Source organism: Falco peregrinus, chromosome 4, assembly GCF_023634155.1.
Source record: "Falco peregrinus isolate bFalPer1 chromosome 4, bFalPer1.pri, whole genome shotgun sequence".
Taxonomy (NCBI): domain Eukaryota; kingdom Metazoa; phylum Chordata; class Aves; order Falconiformes; family Falconidae; genus Falco; species Falco peregrinus.
The window spans coordinates 2574042-2592567 of record NC_073724.1 but is presented as its reverse complement, the minus strand read 5'-3'; the positions used below and the strand labels follow the sequence as shown (position 1 = coordinate 2592567).

The window sequence follows — 18526 nt, the reverse complement described above, 5'->3', positions numbered from 1 at the left end:
AGCAACAAATCTTGAAGGAAAATCACTTCATTTACAACGCAGCTGTGCAGCACCTCCAAAAATCAACTCCTAGCACAGCCTTACACACACGCAGCTACCATCTCACCACAACAGAGTGCTGTGCTCATTTGAGGATCTCTGCACAGCCCCAGGCAGCGCTTAGCACCCCAGAAAGCCACTGCCAGGAGAAACCTGCCCTACCCTGTAATCCTCTGCTCAAAGAGTTTGTTAAACCCTCCGTGTGATCTAGATTCCCTGACGTAATTTCCTGCAAGAAGCTGGTGCAACTGGATAAGACTTGCACAGTCTTGGAAAACAGCGGGAAACAACCCCAATAGAGATATTGAAACCTGAATAAGAACCGAGGCAGTCAGGCTGGCAGAGGTTGCTATTCTTAGCATTGCTTCCAGCTAAATAAAGATTTCCAGATAATAAAGGTATCAAGTGTACCTAGAAAATACTTTGTTTCACTGCTGCCACAATGTGCAGCTGTCAGTCAAGTTTCCCAGTAAGTACTTAGGACACAAAAAACAAGAAAATTCTGCAGCCTTAGAACAACTGATCATTGCCACAGATTCAAATAAGCGTTATACATCACTTCTAAAAACAGAGGCGCAGACAGGCCACTGTAAGTCAGATAAAAAAAAAAAAAATCATACCAAGACAGAAAATCCAGTTCACAAGAGCCTGACTAGTGCCAATGACATGCTCTTTGAAGCACAGGAAGCCAAAATACACTGTGATTCAGAAACTAACTGGTCTATAAAAGCTAGCCTTGAATAAGAAGTAACAAATAGTTGTAGTAAGTAACTATAAAATTAACTTAGAGCAGGAATTTTTTTTCTTATTATTCAAAAGAAAGTTGAAAATAAGCAAAAAATCAGGTACAATAAGCAGTTGCAGTAGAGCCTACAGTGCTCGTGGAGAAACAAATAAAAATGAACATTAAAAGTGGTACAAGACCACCAGTTCTACCAAAAATTACTTTTACCCTAAGCAAAATAACTGAGAAATATAATCAAATCAAATATCCTATTGGTAAATAATGCCAGCCCCATGTGACCTGGCTAGCAGAACAACTTGATCCAACCATTTCTGATAGCTGCAATTTCAGGTATTAGGCACCTTAAAAAACCCAGATGATTACATTACACACAAGATCTTTTTTTAAAAATCCTTCAGTGAAAGCAAGCTATCCAGAGGTGCACAACTGACAGGATATGCTGCCAGCCAGGAGAAGAGCAATTGCAACAAAGCCTGCAGAAGCCTCCAGAAATACAATCGTAGGAGAGAGTCAATAAGCAGACAACAATGCTACAACATTTGAACAAAAATAAAGGAGTGTTTGATAAGAAGGTACTTCAAGAATAGGGATATGAAAGCTTGCATATGAACAGTGAACACTGGCTGGAATGGACTAGCAGGACTGGAAGATTAGCAGTTTTCTGGCACAGGGCATTCATAGCCAGTCACCAGCTACAAAGAACTTTCCCAACAGGGACCCAAACTTCTCTTGAGTGCAGAAGTCAGAGGAAAATAGAAATAACAAAAAAAGAAGCACGTTACCTTATGTTACTGTCCCACTTATCTGTAAATTCTGAGTGACGATGTGGATAAATGAACCATGCAGGGTTGCAAACCTCCTTTAAATTCACAAAGCTGAAAGTAAAAATTAATTTATGCATACAACTGGGGGAAAAAAAGAAGTGTTTGACTAATGAGAAAGTATATGCCATCATCTGTCATGGGATGAATGCAAATCGTGCTTAGATATTGAAGAGCTTGATCCTCATCTTTCACAAGCCAGTTTAAAAGACTTCAGGGAAGAGAAACATTTCTCCCTCATCTCCCTAAAACCCAGTGTGTAGAAATCCACTGAGATAATGTGTAGGCATTTACTGAAAATTATTACAGCTTCTAACCTTTGCTAACAAGTTCCAGGCCTAGGTAATTGATTATAAAAATGAAACTGCATTTACCATTTGCTAACTTCTGATAAGCAGCAGCTATATAATTGATTCTCAATTTCACTACGCATCCAATTGCACCGATACAAAAGCCTGTATGTGAAACATTGATATTTTATCTAACAGTTCATCTGTTTCACGGTCTACTCTCCCTCCATGAATGAAGATTGAACTAAAATCACCACAAAAAAATGTTATTGACTACTTCAGTGTACTCGGCATCATTACTGGGTAAATGACCCAAGACAAAATGAGATGCAAGGTTATCAGAAGTTACTACGTTTCTAGGAGGGAATCTAGGAGTCAGGAGCAATCGTTAGTCATTGTCCCACAGGTCTCCTGAGCACATCTGTGTGTCAGAAATCTTGCAAATACCATAATCCTGTGTTTCTCCTGGCATCGTCACTGAAAAGAACACCCAGGGAATGGGCATGCTGCTCCCACAGCTCCAAAGATACAGACATCCACCTCCCCACTACCTTCCAATGACTTCATGACTTTCTCTCAGAAGACAGGCAAAAAATACTCCAACCTTTATTTCTTCCACTTATTCTCATAAAAAAATTCTGCTTTCCCTTCTCATTTCTTCTTTCAACTCCCATTCTCATTTTTCTCCACGTGCTTATGGAAAAAAAAAAGCCACAACCCATTCAACACATTTCCTCTCTTAAACATCAGCAACAGTGAGGCTCCACTCATTCTCAGTTTTCTCCTTCAACACCTACAAAAGGACTATAATCTCTGAGGCACAGGTTGGTAGACAAATTCTGATTAATTAGCTGTAGCAGAATAGTTTGTTAATATAAACACAACTCGCATCAGCACGTATACTCCTGCCAGCATAACAAATAATGCTCCCTCCTCCTCCCCCCTTTGCTTTGCTTTTGACAGTGCAGTCTGCTCACATAGGTGCACCCATGCTAGCGCCTGGGCTAGTAGAGAAGCATCAGGGAAACATACATTATATTCCTGAGCAATGTGATCCTCTAATAAAATACTCCCTTTAAAGTCTGTAAGATAATTAGCCCTGATCATTCTACCTGATATTTTATCTGACATGTTTCCTCTCTAGATCTTCCCAAAAAAAACAAAGCTTGTGTTTAACGACCTACAGGGATAAAAGAGCAGCATCCTTTTCTCCTTTACATCATCTCCTGCTGGCCTAGAGCACAAGGCTCTCCACATGGACAATCTCACAAACAGGTCAAGGCAAAGGACTTACAATCCTCATCACATTCACTTCTGATGGACTCTGACTTCCTTCACAATTTATAGCTGATCACTCTTCTCCATGCCTTAATTATTCCTAGGCTGGGAAATTCTGCAATCAAAGAACTCTGAAGTGTTGTTTGAGATGACAGATGAGCCTGTGATTAAGAAATTCAGGTTGTCAGGCTATTACAGGCATGGTTAGAGCTTGGCCAAAAAAAAAAAAAAAAGTTTGTTTAGCTCTGTTCAGATCTTCACTCCAGTTCTTTCTCTAGCCTGAGCCCAAGTTCAAGTAGAAAGCACCATGCCTAAAAATCAATCTTCCACTGATGGGCCAGTTGTCCAGTGCAAAGAGAAAACAGGGTACACACCAGTGTTTTAATTACCACCACTTTCTCCCAGTAAATTTTCTATAGGTCTTGATTTCTAACTCAATTTCATGTACTGTGAGCCAAGATTTTACAGGCTTCCGCTTACGTGAAGACAATTTTTTAATGATTTAAGTCTCTTGTAAGTAGTCATGGTAATCCTTCCTTCATTTATATTTTACAGTCCTCCAGCCTGATGAAAATGGAATTCCAGGAATTTGAACAACCTAAATAGTCAGTCATTATTCACAATAATCTAACAAAATATGCTTCACTGAAAGTTAATATTAAAAAAAAATTCAAGTTCAAATTAAAACTATTCTGGAAGTTTATTTGAAATAGCAATGACAATAAAGCACTACAATATCTCATTGAAAATTGGGGCACAAACACCACATGAATGGGACCATAACTGAATTAGTCTACACTGCAAAATAAAGAAGTAATCATCACAGGATTTGATAGCCATGCATTTAAACATATTCTAATCTCAAAACTAATAAGAAGGCATAACTATAAAAATAGATCTCTCATGTTAAGTCTCATAAAAGACCCAAAACTGCAAATCTGCTCTAAAGGATTTCCTCACATTTTAATTAACAATCATAAAAATACTGTGATGAGATAATCTCAGTTTATATAGAAGCATTTTCTCCATTTAAAATTATACTCAAGAAAGCTTAGTAAGCTGCATATTCCTTGCTGACAGGCACAAAAAACCCCCGTATCTTTTCTCATATATTATATATATGAAAAAACCACATGTGCGCAATTTAAAAGCGAAGGCTTAAAAAATCAGCCGAAGAGGTGAACTTGCATCATACTCAGGAAGACTGAATTAGATCAGCCCCCTACCTAAACTGTTTCTTCGCAAGCTGTGCTAGCCAGGAGTCCTCTGCAAGGAGCAGAAAGATGCTATGACTCACAGACGGTACCCAGCATCTTCTGCAGCCTCTACACCATCACTTACGGCTTACTGAGTCCTCCTGGGCCCCCTCTGTAGGGACCCTGCTACCTTTAGCCTAAAAATTAGGTCCCTAAGAATATATATGAATACTTGAATAAATTAGAAGCTGGGTATTCAAACAGATGCTGGATCACGGCCCAGAACTATTGTGTCATTTTCTGCATTTTGTGACTTGGCACAATTGCTGTGGTAGGTTGACGCTGTCTGTCAGCTACCACAGCCTGATGCTCCCACTTCAGTCGGAGGCAGCATGAAAAGGCTCAGACTAGAAAAAATGGTTGGCAGCTGCAATTCCAGCAGCAGTGGGTCACGCAGCTACATTACAGTGTTCATATTAAATAACTAATGTTCCAGTCTGGTTTTATGTGTTCTGAAGAAACTAAGGAATATGGGCTGCTCCGTCCTAGAGATGAGTTCCTCAGCCACGTTGAACGAGGGCAGCATAAGGCGCACGCTACTCCAGAGAACATCTGGAATATGTGGAGATGGCTCCACAGGACACGTAGGTCACCCAGTGCTTACACTCGGTGTACAGCACTCTTTCCCTGACACATCACCTTGTACATCAAGCCTCTTACAGGAACTAGAAGAATATGGAGGGGTTTTCCTGTACAAAAAAAGACAGCATGAACAGCTTCTCAGGCCATCCATACTGACCAGGAGCGGAGATGGAGGCTGCCCAGAAGACACACGTTACTCCAGGCGGTTGCCCTACGAGCACAGGCTGTGCAAGCCCAGAGTAGGAGCACTTGAGCTTTGAGGAATCTCTGTGGGGAAGCAAATGTCTCAAGGCAGGGACTAACGCCACATTGTATGGCTGACATGGGGAACACAAAGGGCCGAGTGGGGCGGCCTGGTGGGGGGGGGCTGCCTGAGGGGCCGGCCTGCTGCTTATGGCAGGTGGGGGAAAGGGAACCCACCGAACCCAGGAGCATGTGGCGATACAAACGGCAAAGCAGGCGCTGTGTCTCTTGAAATGGGGTTTCCCTGGTGCCCCCACCTGCTCTGCTCCTCTCCCTCAAAACACTTCTAGCAACAGTTCTCTCCCGTTTTCCAGAAAGCTCTCTGCTCATTTCACTCACGAGCAAAACTCCACCTGCCCCGGCAGCCGCTTCCCCACCAGCCACAAGGGCAAGGACAGCGCACGCCGGCCCTGCGGAGCCACGGCCGGGCCCGGGGCCCCTTCCCCGAGGGCCCGCTCCCGGACCCCCGCCTCCCCACCACCCTCCAGCGGCAGCGCAGCCCCATCCCAAAGCCGAGGTCCCTCCGGCCCAGCGTTCCTCCACAAGCTCGCGCTCACCACGTACGCAAGCCTCACACACACCAGCCACAGCTCCTCCTGGCCACCAAAATGGCCATCCCCCGCCAAGGCAGCATCCTTCTGCAGGCCTTCCCAAGCGATGCTCCGTCCTTCCCCGTCTCTGCTGCGAAGACCATTTTCCATATTACTTCTTTTCACAGGCTTTAGGGACATGCCTGGTTTAACATGCTGGAAGTAAGCTCTTTGCCATTTATTTGCACATGCCATCCCCTGCAGAGGTGCTGCGCTGCCTCTTTGGCCCAATTCACCAGCTACAGACAGCAAACTTCTCCTTCAGCTGGTTCGTATGTGCTCCAGTCAAAAACATTTGCTTCGAGCAGTGGGAGAAAACTGAACTTTTAAGTATAAAGCCAGTCCATCTTCTTTCTCACATTAATACACCCTGCCAAAGATTCAAAGTGCTGCTCTTGCAATTCTAAATACTCTAGCTTTCCTTAATTGTTCTCACCTCTAAAGCCTTCACCCTCCTAAACCTACAGATCAGAGACATACACTGCCAGTGACACAGTGAAGTTTAGCAAAAAATATGTTCCATTTCTCAGCCTCAAATGTTCCCAAATATCTTTTAAAGTCCAAGTGCAGTTTATAAATCAAAACCACCTCTATTGTGTTATTTTGTTTCCCTTAAACCAAAGAAAGAACTTACACTTTTTTTTCCTTAAACATTTGCTGCTAAAAGAATAAAAATCTGTGGGTAAAATTTCGAGTATTCCATTTCTGTATCTTTTTCCAATTCCTACGATCTTGGAACAACAAGTTTAGACTCCCCTCCAAATAAAATGGCAGAAAAGCAGCAGCTTTTCCAGTGTGAATCTGCATGCCAATGCACTCCACAAAATTTTAAGCTTCCAGTTGCATGTGCCATCAGTAGAAGAGATCACACCTGGGTACATACAAAATACAGCACCTAGAAGGCATAGCTAGAGCCCACACAAGGGCTTGGTCCCAGGGCTAAATCATATAAACCCACTAATGCTCCTCAGCTGCAGCAGTGGCCGCTGGTGGGGGCTGACTCTGCCAGGCTGCCTCGAGAGTCACTCATCACCTTAGTGCTTCCCTGCAACAGAGGGAAGAAGTGCCATCTCTGAGGAATCACTGCTCCTGCCCCAAGTCCTGGTGGAAGCTGAACCTCCTTAGGCTTTCTGACCTGGACACGTGCTGTTCAAGGTCAGGTCACACAGCAACTCCCACCCTCCAAGTCTTGCAGGGCAAAGCTTGGCTACCCCTGACATGGGGAGAACTCTTGAGCATACAACTCTCATCAGGGATAGCTGCAAATACAATTTGGACAAGGTTAAGCATTGTGGACTCACCAACAGCGTGTTGGCAATAGCAATTATCGAGGATGTGCGACTATTGCAGAATTAGCCCACATAAAATTTTCTAGCCTTGTAATTGCAACTAAAGTTCTACCGAGCAGCCAAAGGCCACAAAGCATTCACTGTTTGAGGCGTAGCTCAAGCAAATGACACGATGCCACAAGAGACCTAAAGCTCAGATTATTTTTCCGCCACTGAAGTACCAGAGTTTAGGTTAGACTTCTCAAATCCTCTTAAAAGGCATGCTGTGGTACTTCCAAACTGGCTTAAGAGCCCAGGATTGCTGACATGTCCTAGGGAAAAGTGGCTCTCCTAAGCCGCTGTCAGTCCCGATTGTAGACAGAAGGAAACTGTTGTCAAACTTCACTGTTTGAAAAGGCTGGCACACAGTACCACTTACTCCAGAGACCATGATTACTTTCCTCTTTCATTAAATGATATTAAAAAAAAAACAAAAAACAAACTCCAACCTTCAACCCACATGCAGTCCTCCATCTTCCCTGAATAGAAGGAATCAAAGCAACTTTATAGGTTTTTTTCCTTTAAAGTTGCCATTGAGAAAGCTAATGGGAAACTGCCAAGCTGAACATTTTATTAGCAGATGGAAGTTTTAGGTCTTAACCTCATACCTGGAATTAACACAAGCCTGGATAAAGCTGTTTGTCTAGTATCTATCCTTACTGCCTTTCCTAAAGAAAGAGTAATGGTCCACCTTTATAGAAAGAACAGAAGAAGAAAAAACCCACCAACACACCCCCACTAAATAAACCATCCAGACTTTATGAAAAGTTTTACTAAGAAAATAAAGAATTTCATTGCAATAGTCCTCTTAAAGCATCTATTACCATTTTCAATTAACTGGGTCCCTCAAGTTTTATGTAGTTTACTACACAGTCACAGAACTTGCAGACCATGAGCCACCAATCTCCTTGTGTGGTTATGAAAAAAGTCAGTGCTGTACAGTATGTCCAAAAAAGTAACAAATATTTACTCCACTGCACAAAGAGAGCCTCCTCCCAAGGAGCTACGGCACCCACCACACTCACCACTCTGCTCTTCCACACCTACAAGAAAAGCTTCTCAGAACAATCATCACCGTTTAGGGATGGTGACACCTCGAAGATTAGCACAGTTGAAAAGCAAGGAAAAGCAAGCTATTTACGGGGGATTTGTGAATTTGAATCCACACCTAAGACAAGGCACCCCACCATAGCAAGAGGGCTAGGTTTTATATACGCTTACACAAAACTTCCAGATGTGAAGCTCATACATGGCCCTCAGGAGCAACCATATATAAAGCTGTAACAGTAATTCACTTCAAAAAACAGTTTAAAAGCACTACTTCCATCCAGAAAAATGAACAAGCTTTCTGGGCTGAACCATCAACTTCAGTCTTCAAAATAACTCCCACATTTTATAAAACTGGACTGCGAATTCCAGCTAAAACCAATTTACCTTCTTCTTCTCCTCCAGGTGCGGGTATGACCCCTCATGACACCCTGCTGCTTTCTGGACGAAGCTTCTGGCAGCTCACGCTCGCCCATTCAGCATTCATTAAAGAAACACACTGCATTATTCATTCCTCTGTGCCCTGTGCCACTGATGCAATGGAAAGAGAGCCAAAGATCACCAGCATACCGAGTATGCTGAAGCCCATCCTTCCTTATCACTGCTGTACTTGCAGATGGACATAATGATTAAAAAGTGACCTACTGAGTGCTTTGCACACCATTCAGAGCAGGAGGAAAAAGAAAATAATAAATGGGACGCTCCTAAAGCCAGCAGATGCCTTTCTGCAGCAGTTCAGAGGGTTAGCGTGCCCCCAGCAAAAGCGGGTAATTTCTCACGGCTGGGAGGAACACAGACTCTTCCCTTCCCCTCCCACACAGCGGAAAGGAAGCGGCCACCACGGTCACTATAGGCGACCACCATTACAGAGAGTTTCTGACCTCTGGCTCCTGAGTGGCACGCTGCCCAAGAGCGACTCCGAAGCTGCCATCACCCAGCTGTGCTGCATGGTGGCTGCGGCAGTGCTCCAAGCCCCAGTCCGTGGCTGTGTCCAGCAGGCTCTGCAGAGCCTAACGCCACCAGCATGCCCCAACACCCTGCTACATCCCCACTCTCACAACAAGACCTCTGAAAAAAACACATTCCTCCCCGCCAATCCTACCCCTCTGGCTCTCAGGCAGACATGATACACCTCTTATGGCCCTCTGATATACCAGAATTTTGATATATAGGCCGGAAAGGTTACCTTCCCCAGTCCTACAGCAGCTTCCTTGTGGCTGCAGACAACAAGGGCTTACGGCTCTTTTGAGATAAAGAACTTTGTTTCTTACAAAGCAGGCATACGCTACGTTAAGATGCATAGAAGATGCCAAATACATTCCGTGAACCTAAACTAGAAAAACTGTTAGCATGCTTTTTTCCACATCCATGGTTATCAGCTTTGCAACTTGCCACTTACTCTCCACTATCTCAAAAGCTTTAGACTCCTCCCCCTGCCACCCTTGGAAGCTGTGCAGAAGTTTTGGATTTAACACTGCGGGGCACTTAAAATGATAAGCAATGACAAGAAATGACCTGCAGACACAACTGAATCTGGCTGAAATACCAGGACCTGAACCTTGGCAAACCTGCAGGTGAACTTCCAGCAGCCCCAAGCCGACATCAGAGAGTCAGGCAGACACTGAGGAATTTGCTGCTGTAGGGCAGCACACATTAATCGGGGTTAAACCTTTTGGGTAAAGGTCATACTAAGGACTTAAACTTCAAAGCTAAGACAGAACCTGTTGCATCATTCAACAGTAGTGTGATGAGCAAGGTCAAACTAAGCCGTGGAACAGCTACCCCTCCAAAAGGCAAAGCCCTGGTACAGAAACCATGTCAAGAGCTAAATCACTACAGCAAAAACATTGAAAGCTTCCAGAAAACATTAACAAAAAAAACCCCCACTTATAATGGCAACAAAGATGCAAAATGTAAATTTATGCAAGTCACCATCATTATTTGCTTATATATTAGCAACTGTTTCAAATCATAGAACAGTCTGCACAGCAAGCTCTGCATTACCAAGAGTTCTTGTCTGTACAGAAACCTGATAGTAAGAAACATAAATCACTCATATAAACTGGAACCTGGTGGGACATTCATATTACTGACTTCCTTATTGCTTCTGTGGGTAAGTAGGGTTCAAGACTAGCAGTAAGTTGTGCAGTAGTTTGAGAACTGAGGAGTAATATTACACAAACGATAAGTCTCAGTCATGAATTAAAGTTGGAAAAATTATCCCCTTGCTAACCTTTCAAGCTGTCAAGTGTAAGATGCAAATGTTTTCTTGATTTACATCACCAGTTGTCAGCACACTACTTCGTTGGCAGTGTCAGAAACTTTCAACTTCCCCAATCTGAGAAAACAAATCCCATAATGCTATGTGAATGAGTTGTAAGATAACACTTCCCCTATTGTCTTCTCCATATGCAAGCACTTAATATACAACTTGATGTGCAGTATTGAGAATGAAGGAATCGACTCAGAAACCTTCTCTCTTCTGATGTTACACAGCTACACTGAAGTTCCCCAAATCCCGCCTAAACATTCCATTCTTTGTCCCTCTTCTTCTGTTCCATGTATAGCTTTGTAGGTAAAAGCCATTAAGCTCATCTCTGCTCTTCAAAACAAGTAGAATAAACTAACAAACAGATATGATTTTATCTGGATGAGTCACAGAACTCATTTTGCTAATCTACATTTCATGAAACAAAATTCCATGCCAAAAGGGAATAATACCCAGGCTAAAACTCTAGACAATCAACAGCAAAATAATTCAGGCACTGCAATTAAAGAACCACATCTCACAACTAACATTAAGACCTCACACCTGCATCTAACTGCTATTTTTAAGCCCAGTTCAAACTGGGTGTTCTCTGTAAGCTACCTAGTTACAGAGGCTTATGTGAACACTTACCATTCCACTGCACAGATAAACCACATCAGCCCTCTCTTGCCTCTCAGCCTTAGCAATTCTTCCTGGCCAGCATGATAAACTCACTCAATTCAACACCAAGTTCTTTAAAAGTAAGTTCTTCCACTTTGATTTGAAAAAAAAAAAAAAAAACCCAAAAAAACCAAAACAAAACCTAACCAACCCTAAACCCACCCACAAAAAAACCCCACAGAACCCCAAAAACTCAGAGAAAAAAAACACAACAAAAACTTAACATGCCAATCGGTTGTGTGAAATGCCCCATTTAACTCTAGACGTATACAATCTACATCTATTTTGTTATCCAATATCTAAAGTTATTTTCTTTAGTTCAATCAAAAATATGCAACTTCTGTGCATTGTATTTGTGCAGGATTCATCTGACTGAAGAATAATGCTGAGTTCATTACAAGTTTAATTGAAGGTGACCCAATTTAAAGGACTTTTTGTTGTTGTTGTTTTTTAGAAGGGCTTGTCCTTAATGGGGCTTCATAATTAGTTTCAAAATAGTCTGATAAGAAATGAAATTTAAAAAATAAAGGATCCAAGAAAAATGTAAAATCCTAATTTTGCAGAACAGTTATCAGCTTTCTGTATGTACCTGTTTCTGCGTTAGAGACACGGAACGGGTCAAAAGTATACCAGCACATACCTGAACTGGCTTTCTTTTACAATAGCTTAGAATCCAGACTCCTTTTACAGAACAAAATACATATTCCAGTTCTCCTTTACGAGCCTAAAAGAACTTACTGAAGGAGTCCATTTTGTTAAACAAAGGTCCTATGTGATACATCTTCTAGCTTTCTCTCACCGCAACAGTCTATCTGGTGCAATCATCCTATTTGTACCCTATTTCATGCAACACCACTCTTGGCCCATTTCATCTTTAGAAAGTACCCTCTTTTTATTCTATTTCTTTTTGAGCTTCTCCAGGAATCTCCCCCCCCCGAAGACATGAAGAGGTCATTTTAAAACCCGATTCTGTGACGCACCCATTTAAAACACACAGTGCCTTGCTGCAAAAGAGAAGTATCTCCAACTGAGTCATCGTTTGGGGGTTGCCTGTTACATGACTGGGATTTGTCCTTCCTTCCCCTTCACACAACAGGAAGCCTGTGGTGAAAGTAAGACGCCTGCAGAAACAAAGCCTGGTACCACAGAACACTGCAAAGAAACAAAGACTTTTAATACAACTTTTAAGCTGAAACCAGAGGTCTGCAAAATGCGGAGACACACTGCTAACAGTAAGGTAGTGGAGCTCCCTCTATTGAACTAGCTGCCATAGCTCTTCAAGCTTAAAAGATGCCAACTCTGCTCAGAATCAATGTTTTGTTAAAATGAAAAACCGAAACTCCCCAGCCCAGACAGCTGGGATGCACTCATCAGGTACACTGTACGAGAGAGCTAGCCGAGGGAAGGGGACAGCCACCGCCCAGAGCTTCGGCCACATGTTGAAATATCACCAACCTGCCAGGGCTCCAGCCCGGAGGACTTCTGCTCTCCATGAGATGGGAGGAGATGTTTAAAACGTGCCTGCTGTTTCAGTGCTTTCCCTCAGGACCAAAACTGCTGTGACCGATAGCCATGTCTACTGATGCCGGGAGGTGCTGCAGATGGGGCTACTGCAGCACAAAATGCAATGCGTCAACGCGGTTCAAGCATCTGAAGTTTTTCTTCACAATAAGGGGTTAACCATCCGGAGTACAATTTAATTGAAAACAGATGATACGGATATATAGACTGCTGAAACCACTCATTAAATCACCAAATGCACTTTTTGCTTGTTATCAAGGGAACAGATCAGTATTTCCACTGCTATTGAAGGCACTTCAAATGCTTTCTAACCAAACATTACAGAACTGTTCTAACCCCTGATAACCTCTAAAAATCATACCCTAAAGCTGCAGGCACTCTCTCTACGGTTTTATCACTTTCTCCCTTTTTTTTGCCTCCAAAAAGAGGCATATTTCTTAACAGCAAAAATACCAGTTCAGTAGAAGCAGCAGTTGTTTTAATAAGTAAATATTTATTTGCCTTTCTGGAGACGTAGATGCATGATAAGAAAAGCAATTTAATCTAAAGGCAGGCAGGTATCCTCAAAAGAGTTGCCATTTGGAGCAGAAGATTAACATCCACAGGCGTAGGACTGCCTGTGATTCAAGCCACCCTCAATAAAACACATGGGGGGAAGAATGAAAACAAAACAAAAACAAAACCAGAAAAAAGGAAGAAACTCGATCCAATGGCTGCCAGTAGTAGATTGTCAGCATACTAGTTATACTGCAATCTCCTCTCTAAAAGATAAAATTAATTTTCAAGTGTATTAAAGACAGGAACATAGAGCCTCTTTTAATATCCATCCTGTTCTTATTAAAGAAAAGATACCAGGATAAAAATGTGTAGGTCAAAGCCTTGTCTTCAGGGAAGATAAGGCTCAACAATTTCAAATCAAGGGGAGTTGTTAATACTCAGTTTTTCCTGGATAAATCACGTTCTGCTCAAGTCAATTCTAATTATCACCCTACAGCATTTGCAGTTCTTGAAGAGTCTCTCATTTGAGCATCGGTGCATGGAAGCGTAACTATTTTTCTTGAAAGGAGAGGAACTCAAGAGAAATCAGCACAGTGCAACAGGTCCTCAATTCTTTTACAAGTGTGGCCTTGCAGTTTACATGCATTTTCTATTAAAAAAAAATAAAATTATTGTATGACCAGAGGAATGAGCTATACGCTAGTCAACCAATAGGAACTTTGAGGAGCACTGAACACAGAGTATGTAGATCACAGTTTTTGGATATTGTACTCTTTCTCAAAAAACAACATGTAAAAGTCTAGCCCTGTATCAGTTTGCTGAACTAAACTAGACCATACTAGAAAAACCATATTGTTAGTGATGTGAAAAAACTGTTTCCACAATCAGCATGGTAGTATTAAAAAAAAAAAAAAAAACACACAACCTCCCACATGTGAAACAGCAGTGGAACAAGTGCTGCAGACCAACCCTTGAGCCAGCTTATCTGTAGCCATCACACCTAGGGTCATGTAGTGCAGCTCACAGAAAGAGAAACGGAATATTGATCATCTAGCATTAGGAGGTCTTGTTACAAATTATAGCTCCTACAAAGTTAGCACATTCAGTCTCTCAAGTGGTAATAAGCTCAAAGTATATACAGGTAGGCTTGGCTCCTCCGTAGCTGTTTCTTACTCAGCAGTCTGCTTTTCTTTCACTCAATCAGTCCAAAACTACCCTCCAGCAGTTTTAGCAAAAGTTTAGCAAAAACTACCCTCCAGTATGTCCCTGTGTCAGGAACCTAAGAAAAGCCCACAGTGGTGTGATGTGGTATGACTAGCCAACACGCTAAAGCTATTGCCACCACAGTAGTGCTTATTTATGTAGGAGGTCCTTCTGCACCATACGTAATCAGGTGTGACGTCATGGAAATCTGCAGTGAGGACCCTGACAGCTTAAACTATAAAACGCACTACAGAAGTAGGCTATTTGTAAGAAAATAGAAAGATAATTTTATCCTGATCGCAGATGTAATCTGCATTATGTAAAACACAACGCTATTTTCTTTGGTTTCCCCTTCACGTGTCATCGTGCATAAATATTTAGAGATTCTGCTCCCCAAAACTTTCTGCTGGAAATAAGCCAACAAATAGCTTAACTTCTAATACAAAGACAGCTGGAACTGTTTACCCTGGGATTACACATTAGCATCCTAGGTTACCTTCAGGAAGGAGTATGGATGGTACCGTAAGAAAGGGTATTACTCTTACAAAGGTTGGAAAGTGGAAATAAGATATCTGTGGTAAGTCATATTTAATCCCAAGATAATTATTTCATGAACATAATAATTTCTCCAGTAAAAATCAATGGGCTGAAATTTCAGAGATTTACAGACCTGAATGATTTCTGCTGTTGCCCTCTGCCTTATGAGAATTGCTAAGAAACCCAGCAGAGCAAGGGAGGAGCACAAGAAGGAAAAAATAATTTATGTTGAGAGACTTTTCTAGCACATTCAAAACAAAAAAGAAAGAACAAAAAAGATTGCAAACACTTCCCAAAGCAAAGAATTTAACAACTTACTGTTTTGCTACCTGTGCGTTGGATACATAATATATCAAAACATATATACATGGTGCAGACATTTCCTGACTTCGCATTCAGAAAATCCATGTGCACTTCAGGTCTTAATACAGAAAGCCAGTTTCTGCAGGTCAGCATCGCACCACATGTACTAGGGGAAAAACCCCTTAGTCAGGAGGGAGAACACATGTCATGTGAATGAGAAGACCACACATTACAGCCTCACTACCCTTACACAATGTGGGGATATGTAACAAGTCTTCACTAATAAAACATAGTACCAGAGACACCGAGCTTGGTACTTGTAATTCACCAGAAAGCAGGGGGAGAGGGAAGCTTTACAAAAGGTCACGATTAGCTCCTGATTAAGAGTTAACTTCCTTTTCACATAGTCATTTCCTCTAGAAAAGTATGAAATTTTAATTGGTGTTCTCGTTTAGTCTGACCTAGACTCAGTCTCCTAGCACCAAATGCAGACTTGGACACCACCCCACCCCCCCTTTTTTTTTTCTCTCTCAAGTGTGTATTTTCCTCAGCAGTTTACCTTGTCAAAAAAGAACCTCAAAATTTCTCATGGGGATCTACAGTCAGCTTGAATATTGCTGGAGATATCTACACCTGACGCACATAAACTTTTAATATGCTTTTAACAGCTTATCTATTGCTTTCAATATGCAAACTTGAAATGGCACTCCCAAAAGCCAAGCAACATGATAGAGTAATATATCCAGAATTTGTTGTAGATGATAGCAAATTAGCTATCACCTAAAATAGCTGAGATAGCAAGGAGAAAGAAACGTGAAGTCTACAGTCATATCAAGAGCTTTTTATGGATATTTTAATATTTAAGTACCTTTTACACACAGAATAAACAGGGAACTAGAGGCTTAAATCTTGTATTAGGCTTCCCAGGCATTTTCAGTACTGCAGAGAAAGTTTCTGAGCCGAGGTGGGGCTGGTTCCTCCCCCTAGGTCTTTGCTCACACCGTTAGCCCGAGCTTCTCCTTGAGAGGGCAAGGAAGAAATGGAGAGCAGAAAGAACCAGGCAGATGGTTTTACCTCCAACCAATTATTTAGATCGTAGTGGTCACATCCCACCTTTTTATACATCTCCATCAACACAACTCCTGAGATAAAATATTTTATGGCTTCACGTTTCATTCAATGGGAGAATGTAGACAGTCACACAATCATTTTGTATTTCCTAGGATAAACCTCTCCATGGGGGGGGGGGGGGGGGGGGGGGGGAGGGGGGCAAGTCATGCTGCTTAGAAGCCGAGGTGCTTATCTCTCCTGGATACTCCACATGCCTTTCAGATCTCATAAACCAAACAATCTCTCCTGAAGACTTTCTCTATATTACAGAAACCAGTATCTTCTGTAAGTTCTGCCACCGAGACTGATAATTTTTATGTCCTACGGTGATTACACGCTGTAGTTGCCAAAGCAAAAGCCTAGCAGAACAGCCTGCCATATTGCTTATGGTTCCAACATCGCTTTGGGTTCTGTTTGGAGCTTTTTTCTTTTTACTATTCTAATTGAAATTAAAGCTTTGGCAGCCTTACTTTATGGCTGTAGCTCATTTCCTACTGAACTAGAGCCTGCAGAAAAGAAACATTAATAAATGCAGCAAAAAAAAAGCTCCGTTCTGATCTTCCCTTTGGATGAGAAGATGCTGCCTGTAAATGGTTAACGGGAAAGCACACAGTAACAGGGCAGAGGCCAGGAATGAAAAACCACCAACTCGACACTTCTGCAAACCCTTCGCGGCAGCGAAGGCAGGCGCAGAAAGGCAAAGCCATTCCTTAAAGCAATACAGAACGTTACCACAGGCTGACGCTCTTTCTACAAGAATAATGAGCCGGGCTCCGCGCTGAATGCAGCACTCCGCACTTCACAGCTTCTCCCTCAGACTTCACTTTCACGCTCAATATTTACAAAATAAAGCCTACAAACACCTCATGGCCAAAATATTCCCGCAACAATCAGGGTCTTTAGCACTCCCCGCGCCTTCCCACTTCCCTAACGCCTCAAGAGCGCTTTCACGGGGCGGCCGGGAGGGGGTAAGTGACCCACGCCAGCCCGATCCATCCTCACCCCACGCAGCGCGACCGCCAGGCGTGGGACCCGCGCTGCCCCCGCGTGCCCCCAGCATCGCGCCCCGGGTAGCCCCCGGCATCGCGCCCGGCAGCCCGCCCCCGGGTACCCCGGTACCGAAGCCGGGGAGGGAAGGAGCGGCCGAAGCGCCCAAGTTGGAGGCGGCTGGCCACGGGGACGTGCCGCTCCGAGCCGCGGCTCTCCCGCCCGCCGCGCGCTGCCAACGCCCCGGAGGGACCCCGCCGCCGCCGCTCCCCACGGGGGGAGGCGAAACAGCCCCCCCCCCGCCGCCCCCCCGGCTGGGGCAGCCCCTGCCTTCCCCTCGGGAGAGGCGGCAGCAGCGCGCCCCGGGGGCGGGGGCAGGAGGGGACCAGCCCCGGCCGCTCCCCGCCGAGGCGAAAGGGGCTGCGGGGCCGGGAGCGACCCCCGGCGCAGAGCCCCCGGCTGACGAAGGGCGGCCCCGCGGGCGGCAGCGAGCGGCGGGCGGGCACGGCCACCCGCGGCCCCGGCCTCCCCCCCCGGCAAGTTCGGTGCGGCCGGGACAGCGCGGCCGCGGGTGCCGCTGCTCGCGGCGGGCGGGCGCTCACCGGGCGGCAGGCAGAGCGCTGCCAGCAGCAGGCACAGCAGCGGCGGCGGCGGGCGGCGGCAGGAGGCGCAGGCGGCGGCGGCGGCGGCGGGGGGCTCCATCATCCCGCCTGCCCGCGGCGGGACCGGCAGGCAGCGGCGGAGCGGGGCGGTGCGCGGCGCCCGCGGGGGCTCTTCCCTCTCGGAGCGGAGCGGGACGGTGGTTTCTCCCCCTCCGAGGCGGGGAGGCGGCAGCTTTCCCGGGGCGGCGGGAGGAGCGGGAACTTGCGGGGCGGCTGACTCTCCGTCTCGGCGAGGAGCGACTCCGCACCGGAGCAGGTGGCGGCTTCCCTCTGGCAGCCGAGCGGCGCTCCAGGACTGGGAGCTGCGGCGGCAGAGGCGGAGCCGGGCGGCGGCAGCGGCAGCGCTGGGTCCGCCCCCCCTGCTCCCGCCCCCGCCGTCGGGCGGGCAGGGCCAGCCGCCGCCCCGCCGCTGCCGCCGCCACTACGCCGGGCCTGCCCCGGGGGGACGGGGCCGCTGCTGACCGCGGGGGGACGGGGCCGCTGCTGCCCCCCGGGGGCACCGTGGAAGCAGCGGGGCGGGGGCAGTGGGGCTGGTGGGGTGCGGGTCAGCCGGCCCC

General features: G+C 44.9%; 1 protein-coding gene across 2 annotated transcripts in view; it reads right to left on the bottom strand.

The window, feature by feature from the left end:
- Nucleotides 1–18310, bottom strand: part of ALCAM (activated leukocyte cell adhesion molecule) — a 124587-nt gene extending 106277 nt beyond the window's left edge. The window contains exon 1 of one of the 2 annotated variants that reach the window (XM_055802390.1): nucleotides 17910–18310. In XM_055802390.1, coding sequence (XP_055658365.1) covers nucleotides 17910–18012 — 103 coding nt within the window. In that variant the 5' untranslated portion in view covers nucleotides 18013–18310. Of the gene's footprint in view, nucleotides 1–15225; nucleotides 15246–17909 lie in introns of those variants that run through there. The other variant, XM_055802391.1, reaches the window with a different exon arrangement.
- Nucleotides 18311–18526: the final 216 nt, after the last annotated feature.